Source organism: Caloenas nicobarica, chromosome 2 (genome assembly GCF_036013445.1).
Source record: "Caloenas nicobarica isolate bCalNic1 chromosome 2, bCalNic1.hap1, whole genome shotgun sequence".
NCBI classification, from domain to species: Eukaryota; Metazoa; Chordata; class Aves; order Columbiformes; family Columbidae; genus Caloenas; species Caloenas nicobarica.
The window spans coordinates 121245804-121257981 of record NC_088246.1 but is presented as its reverse complement, the minus strand read 5'-3'; the positions used below and the strand labels follow the sequence as shown (position 1 = coordinate 121257981).

General features: G+C 39.8%; 1 protein-coding gene across 1 annotated transcript in view; it reads left to right on the top strand.

Moving 5' to 3' along the window:
- Nucleotides 1-12178, top strand: part of PRKDC (protein kinase, DNA-activated, catalytic subunit) — an 84290-nt gene that overhangs the window by 60155 nt on the left and 11957 nt on the right. The window contains 10 exon segments of the mRNA XM_065629450.1: nucleotides 540-648; nucleotides 1352-1463; nucleotides 3051-3240; nucleotides 4371-4545; nucleotides 4633-4823; nucleotides 6471-6651; nucleotides 7168-7328; nucleotides 8846-9057; nucleotides 9976-10063; nucleotides 10763-10906. Coding sequence (XP_065485522.1) covers nucleotides 540-648; nucleotides 1352-1463; nucleotides 3051-3240; nucleotides 4371-4545; nucleotides 4633-4823; nucleotides 6471-6651; nucleotides 7168-7328; nucleotides 8846-9057; nucleotides 9976-10063; nucleotides 10763-10906 — 1563 coding nt within the window.

Here is a 12178-nt window from a genome sequence, read left to right as displayed (position 1 = left end):
TGCTACTGCTGGTGGATTATACTCTTGAGAGAAATGCCCAAATACAATGAAATCTAGGTGCTTTCAAATCACATGCCAAAACTTCATTTGAATTCACTGCGTGCAACAACAAGGGTTGAGCCAATCAGTGGATTGTATCCTCCCGTTTTAATTTATTTTGCCGATTTTTTCGGAGTAATTGTTTGTGCACATTAGTAGCGATTTTTATTTCATTCACCCTTTCAGAAGCCTCCTGTCCCCAGAACAAACTCAAAAAGAGAGTATTACCTTGAGAGGCTACAAGTTCCATTTGTTACCAAGTTTCGGTTGGACTGTAGGACTGTCTTAAAAGCTAGGACAGGAATTGCAGCTAGAATATTCCTCTACAGTTGTCCAAAGCAGAGTTGCTCTCAGATTACAGGTTATTAAATTACTTATAAAAAGTTGTGTTGTAGACCATAATATATAGCAGCATCAAATAAATAGTTCGTAAAGAACTGAATGGAACCATACTGTAAATTCTGTATATGAAATCTTCTATTCTTTCCCTTTCTTTTCAGAGCTATTCCAGCATTGATAGTTTGTTATATCAAAGTCGAATGACGAAACTGCAGGCTGTACAAGCTTTGACAGAAATACAGGATTTCATCAATTTTATGACTAAGAGAAGTAAATATTTTTTTTTCAGTGATTTTACTTTCATTGTGTTTAATAATCCTGGTTTTCTGAACTTTGAATTTCTGTGTCTACTCTTAGAGGACTGAACTACTGTTTGAAGGAGCAAAGGTCTGAAATTACTTCTTATTGTCATCTTGATAGTAAGAACAATTGCAGTTGTGTAAGATAGGCTTGGAGATAATTCTGTGTTCTATTGCAAAGCTTTATTAGCCTAACTATTGTGATAAAAGTTAAGTATCTCTCTTAAAAATGTAAGTAACAATTTTAAACTAATATTTTGAAGTCACTTTCAGTAGCAAATAGTGGTTAGCAGAGCTAAAAGATGGATGTGATATACAATTTATAGCTAGAGAGGCAGTGAAGAAATGCAAATTTATGCACATAAATTGTATTATATATTAAATTTAGTTAACAGTTCCACTATATTCCAGCATATTCCTGTACAGAAAGGTACTACTACCCAGTGGTGATTCCCAGTGAGAGTTGACACTGATGGGCTTATTGAATCTCCTGTGTTTCAGCAATAAACAAAAACAGTATGATCACCAAGTAGTGCATTTAATACAAGCCCAGAAATGCAAGTGGGTTGTTTTATTGCAGTTTTGTGGTATGAATGTTAGACTATGTTTAGTTTAGGCCTTTTTTGAGCTGTTTGGATTTAGATGCACATAAAGTATTCTTAATTGATTTCTAGGTAACTTAGCTTCACAGGCTTCCCTTAAGAGACTTCTCAGAATTTGGACAAGCAGATATCCAGATGCTAAAATGGATCCTATGAACATCTGGGATGATATCATTACAAATCGGTAAAATTACATTCTTGGGTTAGCTTTAGTTCTGTCTGCCTGTTGAGTTCTGAGAGGGGCTTTTTCTAATGCTGCTTGTTTTCATATGGGGGATTGTTGATCCAGCATATGACTTCTTTGGGTTTTTTTAGTCTGTTGTAATAGCTTTATCAATATAACTGGGTTTTGTGTGACTAACTTGTAGTGAGAAGCAAAAGGAGGTTGAGGGAATAAACCACGTTTTGGTATAGAAACATAACTCCTAGTTCAGGCGTTTTCTTCTATCAGTGACTACATGCATGGCACAAGCTACCCTGCTTCAGCAGCCCTCAAACACATCCGCTTGTAACTGAGTAGATCAGCTGCATTTCGTTGAATGAAACACCACCCAAATGGCTGGTCTGTTATGAACAAAAAATATTTACCTACTTCATAGGCATTTCTAAAATTAGAGAGTGTACAAAAGAAGCCCAGCCCGGTTACTATCAGTGCTTCGCGTGTTTGTAAGAGAGTTAATGATCAGTGCTGTAATTAGAGACTTCTGCTGTGTGACTGTTGCTAGAAAGAACAAAGGTCCTCCGGAGGCTCCTTTGGATTAGCTGTGAAGAAGCTGGAATGCTTTTTCGAATTTGAAAGTTTTCTGACATCCCTGTGGTGTCTGTCTTCATCCCAATCGATTCTTCCAGTGCAAATCTAGATTCTTTCTCCTTTCCTGGGGGATGACTTCTTCAGCAGCTCTGCTGATGCCCACTGTACTCTGTTATTTATTTTATTATCTCTGGGTGTGAGGAAAGTGTGGTTACAGAAGAGCTTATTGCAGTTAAATGTTATGCGAGTTACATGGTATGGTATAGTCCTTTACGAACTCTTCATAACATTTGACTTGAAGGGGTTGTCAGTGTGTCTATACACACTTCTGTATGTGTATAGAAAACCTTTATCTCATGTTAAACAAGTGATGAAGGATGTGCCTTTGTTTAGCATCAAGCTCTACTCCAGACTGCAATGCTATCCTCTGCATTGAGTAACAGTCTACATAATGAGAGATGCTATTAAATTAGGTAGAACTGGTTGTAGAATGAAAAGGATTTAGCACTGGTTCATGGCAATTCTCTTTCAAAAGTTGAGTATGGTCACTGGTCTTTTCTGCAACACAAATGTCAAAGGACCTGTTTACTTGTCTTGGTGCCATATATATTTGAATTGCATGTCAACATAAAATACAGCCTGGTGCTTATACTATATAAACAAGACTCCTGTTTGTTTGCACTTCTATCAAGTTGGAATGCAAGTGATGGCTTGGTGGACATAGAGGTTGTAGTTACGATTTTAAAAGAAGAAACTAACAGAAAATCCCATTCTATTATGGATGTTTTCTAATACTTAATATCATCAATTCAAGATCCTGAAATGCTCTCAGAGTCAGCCTGTCCCTGACTGTGACTTCCCGAGCTCTTCAGGGACTATGTTTAGCCCTTGCTAAAAGTGATCGCTATAGATTGCCATTTTTTCTTAACTTTGTTTACTGTCAGGCAGATCAACACTTTTGAATGTTTATTCCCTTGGATGCATACTGGAGTGATTTGTACTCCTGTTGTCCTTGTGCAGGTGTTTCTTTCTTGACAAACTGCAGGAGAAACTTCTCCGTGATCAGGCCAATGATAGTATGGAGGTGGATGAAGAATATGGTGCTGGTGACCAAATGGAAGTGGATCAACAGGGCGAAGACATCTACTCAATGATTAAAAGCTGCAAATTTAACATGAAAATGAAGATGCTAGAAAGTGCCAGGAAACAGGTGACTGTACTGTCTGATAGCTTCCAATTTTGTGAGAAAATACATAGAAACTGCGGCTGGAAAAGCCGTGTAGGTTGTCTTAGGCACCTTTTTGCCAGGGCAGAGCTTGTCTCTTTTTGCCCTTGCTGTCCAGGATATTTTGAAAGCTCAAGAAATTCAGTTCTGCAGAGAAAGAAAACATGTGGTTAAATGTTAATTAAAAACTTGATGATCATTTGTCATTACTGGAAATGTGCCTGAAGACCCCTTTGATCCACAGATGGTTTCTGACACTCCAAAGGGCAAATAAATGAAGTATCTGAAATGCTTCAGTCTTTAATGGAAGGGATGCTTGCAACCAAACATTATGCTTTCTTGTTTACAAATAATCTCTTCTGTACAAGAAAACAAATTCAGATTGAATCAATCATCATTTCTGACTAAAGTAAATGATAAACTTTTTATGATAATGGTTTTTTTTACGGTCTTCCTTAATGCTGTTAGGTTAACACTTCTGTAAAGAACTAAAGCTAAGTGACTTAAAAATTTTGGTTTGGATCTGGCTGTTAAAATGAGTGAAACAGCTTTCTTTGATGGGCCTTTGGTATTTCAAGCTTGAGACAAGAAAAACAATATTTAAGTTGACATCTGCCTCATCTTCTGAGATGCTGCAGAAATCTGCAATCAGTGACAGAGGGGGTTTTTTTAAGCACTATAATAACCAAATATAAAATTATTGCTGTGTAGAATATATATATATAGTAAATGAAAAATAAGATTTCCTTTAATGTTACTTATATGAAACTTTGCATCAAAGCATAAACATAAGTGATTTGTGTTACGGTATTATAAACCAAGTTACATTTCTCATATGTGTTTGTACTACAGAACAGTTAATGCCTGTTTAGTCGTGCAGAAAGAATTATTTTAATTTCCTCAGTTTGTCAAACATCTTTTTTTTTTCATATTTCTCCATTAGCACAAATCTGGTTTTGAATATGAGACCTGACGAGAAGTGGACCTCTGTTATTATCTTATTATAGCTTTACTTATGTTACCTAAATCCTCTCATCCCTTAATTTGGTTGTAGAAAGGTTTTTATTTCCTCTTCAGCTATATTATCTGAAAATTCTGTCTTAATCTGAATACAGAACAGCTTCTCAGTTGCCAAGAAGCTTCTGAAAGACCTACGCAAAGACACCAAAGCGAGAGAAGACTGGCTGGTGAGGTGGAATCACGCCTATTGCCGCTTCGTGCATAGTTGCAGCTGGAACCAGAGTTGTCCTGAACGTGTGCTCTCGGTGTTAAAAATCATCTCCCTGCTTGGTAACAGCCTTCTCTTTGCTTCACCTTGCTTATTATACAAAGCTGCCTTGTTGTCGAATTACCAACTTTGTTTTTGAATTCCAGCAGAAGATACCAAATCTGACTATCTTAGCAAGAACATAATGGCCTCCCGAAACCAGAATCTTCTTCTGGGTACCACATACCACATCATGGCCAATGCTCTCAGTCAGGATCCAACATGCCTTAAGGAAATGGAGGAAGAAAAAGCTGGAAAAATATCATTTATATCAGGAGAAAGTCTTGAGAGTCCTGAAAAGGTAAATGAGAGGGGAAAACCTTTTAGGTATTTCAGTATTGTACTCAGTACTGAAGTAGGTAGTGGTGAGTATGGATCTATACAGAGAATGGGAAACCCATCTGCTCTTAGCAGTGATTTGTCCAGGAACACCAGCTAGGGGAAGAAAAAACACCACCAGCAGCAAAATGCTATGGTTGCTGTTTTGTCTGGTTTTTGCTCTCCTAGAGTTCTGTGCCACTGTAGCTTTTTGAATTGGGAGAGTGTTCTTGTGTTTCTCTGTTCCTGCGTTTTCCGTGGAGGGGAAAGACAGTCATAAGCACCTGTGTGCATGGTGGCAAGGCAAGGCTTGGGAACACCATCCTCAAAGAATGACTTTATGAAATAAGATATGGAGACAGCATGAAGAAGTTCAGAAATGCCCAACTGAAATAAATTGGTCTTTATGGTACTGATACACATTTTATCTAAATAATTTTAGTGATGGAGAGGAGAGGCTTTTTTAAGACAGAGCATTTGCAGGTCATCTTTGAAATTGCGTGTGGTGTCAATTTTCTCAGATGCTGTGGAACTGACCTCTTGTTTGTCAAATTGGTTAAGAATTTGAAGTACCACTGCTGACTTCTTTCTGTCAATTCCTAAAGCTATCATGAAGACCTTTATATATAAACCATATCAATATACAGTAAAAAATTGTTCTTAATTTGTGGTTTTACGTTTTTTAAATAAAAGCAGATAAAGACGAGATTGCTGCAAAAAAAGATTTTAAATTTTCCTGTGTGTAGAAGCTTGAGCAAAAGCTTAAGCTTCATTTATTACGTAATTATGAAGAACATTCTTCTTAAGGAAATCTGAAAGATAAGCATAAAAGCTCTTCCGTGTCAGATAAGTCAGATTGGGAAACCAGATATTTCTATGAGATTAAGGATCTTAGCTTTATTTTAGCTTAGTATTAAGCAGTACTCGGACCCTAGTAGTTTCCTCTCTACCTACCTGAAATGTAAACTCTTTCATTTCAGTTACAGCACTTCTCAGTTGTTCCAACTTGCTCTGCAGCAATTTTGTATGTTTAATAACTGCAGTAGCTACAATATCTGAGGTTGGTAAGCTTGTTGGCAATATGAGAACATATGTACGTGATTTATAAACATTGAGTTGTAAAGCATCTTGTCAAGTCCTTCATTGCATGTGCTGCATTAGAAACGTATGATTAGTATGACTATATTTGTAATAGGGAAAAAGACATCATATTTGAAACAGTTTGCGTTCTTTTTTAAACACAAATTCTAAGTATAGCTGTTATGCAGATGTTGCAAATATGTCTTAATAGGAAAAAATGGCATTTTTTATTATGTTTTCTGTTAACTATTTGCAGAAACTCTAGTAACATTAACTATTTTGCAGTTATAAAAATTCCACATGTCCATAGACTAGTTAAAGTTAAAAGCATGTTTTATATTTTTCCACTGAAAATTGTGGGAATTAAAATTCTGGAAATTACTGCTAGAAATAATATCCCTTTTTCTTTTCCTTTGTATCAGCTGCTCAAAACCTCTAGTACAGTTAAGTTTTATCTGCTGAAGACTTGCAACCAAGCTCCAGTTTCAAAAATAGTTGTTGAATGCTACTCGCTAACGTGTCTTTTTTTTCTCTTACGATTGAATTTCAGGTGTTGGCAGGTCTGAACAAGAAGGCTTTTCAGAGTTTCAGCAGTGCCGCAAGGAAGGCTGAAGAGGAGGTGCAGTCCCGCTCCATGGAACATGTAGATTCCGTGGGAGTTATCGATGCGTATATGACTTTGGTTGGTTTCTGTGACCAGCATCTGCGTAGGGAAGAAGAAGGCTCTCTTGGTTAGTCAGGATTTCTACTGAGCGTGTGAGATGGATTCATCTGTGATACGTGAGCTTTTGTGATACCCAGGAGATCTCCCTGAGCAGCACAGCTTGAATTTCAATGGAACAGTTTGTCCTCCAGTTCAACAGTATTTATATTCCCTTTTTTTGCCCACTGTTACTGCTAGCTTTGGTACTGGTGAATCACTCGTAGTCTCCCTCTCACTTGTGAGATATGTATCATATCCAGCAGATGCTTCTCTTGTTCCTTCCCAGACCACAGCAGGGCTGTGTTTAAAGCAGGCGAGATACCAGCAGTGATGCAGCTTCCTGATAAAGCTAATCCTTACAGTCCCCGAGAACATGTGTTGCTGATGTGTGCAGTTCCAGCAGATGGGAAGGAGAACAAAGTAAAAATACAAAATACATGGGGGGGGGGAAAAAATGAATTGTAAAGATGAATGTTCCAGATGATCAAAGACATGGAACGAGTGATGGTGTTTCTGATAATTCTTGTTTAATGTCTCTTGGCAGAAATTAGCACTGCAGATCTGCAGCTATTCCCAGCTATTGTGGTGGAGAAAATGATAAAAGCTTTAAAACTAAACTCCCGAGAAGCCAGGCTGAGATTTCCTAGACTGCTGCAAATAATTGAAAGATATCCAGCAGAGACATTGGGTCTAGTGACACGAGAGGTTAGTTGCTTCCATTTTCCTGGCAGCAAATGTTGCTATAAATCAAATTTAAGAGGTGGGGGTGGAGGTTGGATGGATGAAGAGGTTAGACTGGTAAGTTTTGCCTCAGGTAAATCAGATCAATTTTATCCAATCATTGTTCCTTGTCTTTTCTCTAACTTGCTGAATCTAATTCATATGGACAGGAGCTATTTTCTTAGAAGTTTAACTTTTTATCATTATTCCGATTCCAAATGTTAGTCTGAGCGCTGCTGGGGAAAAATTACATGTTGTTTTTTCTTACTTCTGAATGATGTAAGCGGGCTGATAAAGGTGCGTAGGATTAGGGCGAGGAACGTATCTTGGTTCTGTAGGTTGAGTTTCCTGTATGCAGGAAAACCAACAGCTTTTCCAGGCTCGTTTTCCTCTTCTCCCACCTCTCCCTCTCCTTCAGAGGTTACTACGGCTTCTTCCTCCCTTCCGCGGCCTGTCCCTCCATTGCCGTTCTACGGCAGGATAGCGTGAGTCGCGCTGCCGTCCCTCCTGCCGTGGGACAGGGAAGCTGAGATGTCCTCTGTGACTCACGCCCGCTCCTGCCTTGGCCTGCCCGCCTTCCCGAGCCCATTGTGCTGGTGCTCAAGGGGTGCCAGGGCCTGTCAGAGGAAGAACCTGAGAGAGACAGAAGCGCGGCTTAGTTATCCCAAGAAACTGAGAGCGTAGCAAAAACGGGCGAGGTGCTCAAGGTGTGGCCACGGTGAAACTCTGGCAGTTCAAACAGAACCTGACGCCTGGTCCAGCGAGCAAACCTCACCCAGAAGAGGACTTCACCAGGCATTTCTTTTTCCTCTCTCTTCCTGTGAGATAAAGACTAGTGCTCCGATCTTAAACTCTGTTAGAAACTTAGGAAGGGATGAGACAGGAGGAAAGGGGTCGGAGTCTGGTCTCTTGCTATCACAAGGAAATATATTGTAGCATTCCTTTCAAAAGTAATAATGGCTTTTGGAGTGAGGTGAGCATGAAGTATATTGTCAGGGGATGCTCTACTGAAGTAAATATATATCAGCAAGCTCAAACCTCTTTAAAATTGAAGGAATTAAAAAACAATGGTAGGAGTTCAAGTGTTCTCCTTCCTGGCTTTTTTTACTCAAACAAGGACGTCAACCCAGTGGTGTTTGAACTATCCCTTCAAATTTTTGAGTTGTTTTTATGTGGTGATCAAAAATTATTATATTGTATCCAGACAGAAAAGCCACAAGTTTGAGTATAAAGCCTCCTCTTGGCCAACAAACTGCAAATCTTTGTAAAGGAAAACCTATTAAGCAGCAGCAGTTAGTGGTGGGTGGTAGTAGTAGTAATAATAATAATAATGAAATCTGCTTCATTGAAGGATGTTTTGTGCCACTAAGTTGACATTCTTTGTTTCCTTTTCACATGTTTCTGTCTGTCAGGCTGGGCCGCAGAGCAGTTTTGTTTGTGTTTGCTATGTCTGGTATTTTCAAGAAGGACTAAAGCTGAAAGCAGTGCTTGTGTTTTTGCAGCTTTCTTCAGTTCCCTGTTGGCAGTTCATTGGTTGGATTAGCCAGATGATGGCACTACTTGACAAGGATGAAGCAGTAGCGGTGCAACATACCGTTGAAGAGATCGCAAATACCTATCCCCAGGCAATCATCTACCCTTTCATGATCAGCAGTGAAAGCTACTGTTTCAAAGATACTGCAGCTGGTTGTAAGAACAAGGAGTTTGTAGAAAGGTGAATTTGCAATCAGAGTAGCTCTTTTGTATGTTTTTTTTATTATTATTCAGGAGTGGAGATATTTATTTTTCTAATGAAACTGTTTTCTTTAGGGGTAGTCTAGTCCCATGCGCACTGAATTTTCATTTAAAGGCACAGGGAAAACCAATACATAAGCTCTCTTAATATTAGACATACTCAGGTTGGTGGCCTGAATAGTTTCTGAAGTGTTGAGTACATACAGTCCCCAGGCTGTGGGAAGTTAGAATTTTTTTCAAAGAAAAACAAGACCACCACAGAGGGGCAAACCCTTTCTGCTGGTAATTCTGTGGTAGTCAAAGATTCTTTTTTCCTTTTCCTACTCTGCTGAGGCTGAAGGGAAATCCAGTGCATGATTAGACTCTTACTGTGGCAGACTTAACAGCAGTGAGAGTCAGTACCCATCGAAGATGAAGGTAGTTTGGACATTTAGAGTCATTGTAATACCAAGCAAGGACAGAGATACTTGAATAGAAGAAATGCTCCTACCAGACTTCAGCAAGTGCCAGTGAAATGGATGCACATTATCTTTTGGGGAATGACAGCTCTTTGTCTTCTCCACTTGTTCAGTGTGCAGCATGTGCATTCCTCTACAAGCCCTCCCTTGCCTGTTTTGCTATGTAATAAATAACCATTTCTGTTGTAAATAGGCTTTCTGCTCCCCCACCAAGCTCCTATTTTCGTAGTGTGACGCTTAATTAAAAAATTGGGAGCCACATGGCGAGGACAGTCATGCAGCCCATGAGAGAGTTCTGAAGGGAGTCCTACTTACCCCCAGATTATTTTGTCAGATTCTTGAATAAATATAGCAGACAATCTGGAGCATTGCTTATCTGCAGGCTAGGTGGTGATAGTGGTTCCTGTTCTGTGATGCACTTTCATCTTTTTCTTTTAAAGGATCAAAAATAAGTTGGACAGAGGAGGAGTAGTTCAAGATTTTATTCGCTCCCTGGAACAGCTCTCAAATCCCATAATGCTTTTTAAGGTAAGTCATCTTTTTTTTTTTTTTTTCTTTTTCCTTACCTTTCCCTTCATTGCTCACCCTCTGTTTAGGAAGGAGAGTGCTGGGTGGAGGCTGCGGCAGTTTGGTTGACACCACAGCCGCAGGAAGCCGTTCGACCCAGAATCAGCTGGTGATGATGTTGGGGTGCTGTCAGCAGCTTTTACTGGTGATGGTCTCCCCCTCTTGACTGTTCTGCATGGGTGCTTTTCAGCTTTCTCCTTCAGGGTCTCTGCCCTGCCCCATGGTCAGTCTTCCTTAATCATTCTACAAGTGTTACAGAATTACTGCTTGGGGCCATTTGTATGTTTTCTGACTACTTGTGTTCTTCTGCCTTTTCCCTGCTCTCTGCTGGGCTTCCCTGTCTACATTCTGAGTCCATCATCCAAAGGATTCTCATCTTGCGATAGATACCAATCCTGGCCCCATTGGGGCTTTCTTAGTTTGCACTAGACACTATGGTAGTAAACATAATTATGTTATTTTATTACGTAGAAATATTTTCTCTAGAAACGGAATGAAAGGGAAATATTTCCATAGTGTTTTGATTGCTCTTTTGCTTGTCAAGACACATTAATTGACTATTAATAAATACAGTAACCTAAATGTGATCTGAGCAGATTACCGAAGAGTGTGAGTCAGTAAACTTTTTCTCATTATTCATCTGTTCCCTTCTGTTTGCAGGATTGGGTTGAGGATGTCAGAAACGAGTTAAGAGAAGCTCAGAGGAATAAAAATAAGCTTAAAGAAATGTACGAAGGAATGTATAAGAATTTGGGAAATTTAGAGGCTCCTGGCCTTGGACTGCTGAGGAGAAGGTTTATTGAGGTATGTGTGATTACTGAGTAGTGTTGGCATCATGTGGTTTTCTAGAAGGGACTAGAAAGTCAAAAGAGGGGACCGGATCACAGCTCTTACAGGTGCTGCAGGACTTGATGAGACAAGAGACCAAGTCAGGAGCACAGGACTGGGATTTCTCTGCTAGGAGCTATGGACTTGTAATAGTTCAATTTCCACTTCTGACTGCCCTGCAGGACTAAATGTTCCCTCTTAGTCAGCTTCTGCCTGCCCTGTGCCTGCACGCTGCCAGGTTCTCAGGGCCTGGGCCTCTCTGACCATCCGTGAACCTGCACAGAAATCTGGCCTTGGTTTTTTCCCTGCTGCCAAGGACATATGAGCACTTTGGGGTGTTTTGCTCTATCATGCTACTGAAATTTTCTGCTGATATTAAGTTATTTAGGGTAAGCTATTCAGAAGGGTTACAGCTATGAAGAATTACAGAGAGGACTTTACAAAGCTAAATGAGATCTAAAATAGAGAAAGTCAGTGTAGAAGAATGAGGTGATGCATGTGGCAAGAAAAATACCATAGTTTCATATATAAATGCTTTGGGTTTGAGCCGACTATTGCAATTCAAGAACAAAATCTTGATTTCTGATAGTTCTGTGAGAACATCAGCTGTGAATATTCAAGAGCAGTGGAAAAAGAAAAGCAGCTATTAGTTAAGAATAGAGAACAAAACATGGATTTATACATTGACATAGTAGCCTTCTCTGACTCTTGCTTCTGGAATACAGTAGTCCTCATCTGCGGTTCTCAGTATAGACATAAAGAAACTGGATGAGGTTCAGAGTGGTGGGAATAATCAGAGATACAGAGTAACCTCTGAACAAGAACCAACTGCGGCATTCCTCCAGCTGGAAAAGACACAGTGAGGCCAGATGCAGTGAAGCTCTTACCATCAGGAGTGCCAGGCATGAAGTAAATACTGTATGGAAATGGCAGGTCAAAAACAAACAGGGAGAAGTGTTTTCTCATTCAGTACACCCTGAAGTGCTGACCTCCTGCTGCAGGGTGTTACGGATGCTTTCAGGGGTTCAAATAGCAAGTACACAATAGCATGGAGAGGGGTAAAATGCTTTGTGAGCTTTTACATGCAAATACACATTTCTGGGTCCAGAAATCCCTCAGCTGCAAACTGCTGGAGGCCAGGAGAGTGATATTCCTGTAGAAGCCTGGCTGTTGGCTTGTACCATACGTGCATAGCGCCATCGCCAGGGCTGAGTGCATCCAGGTCTCTTCCATATGGCCATTCTTATG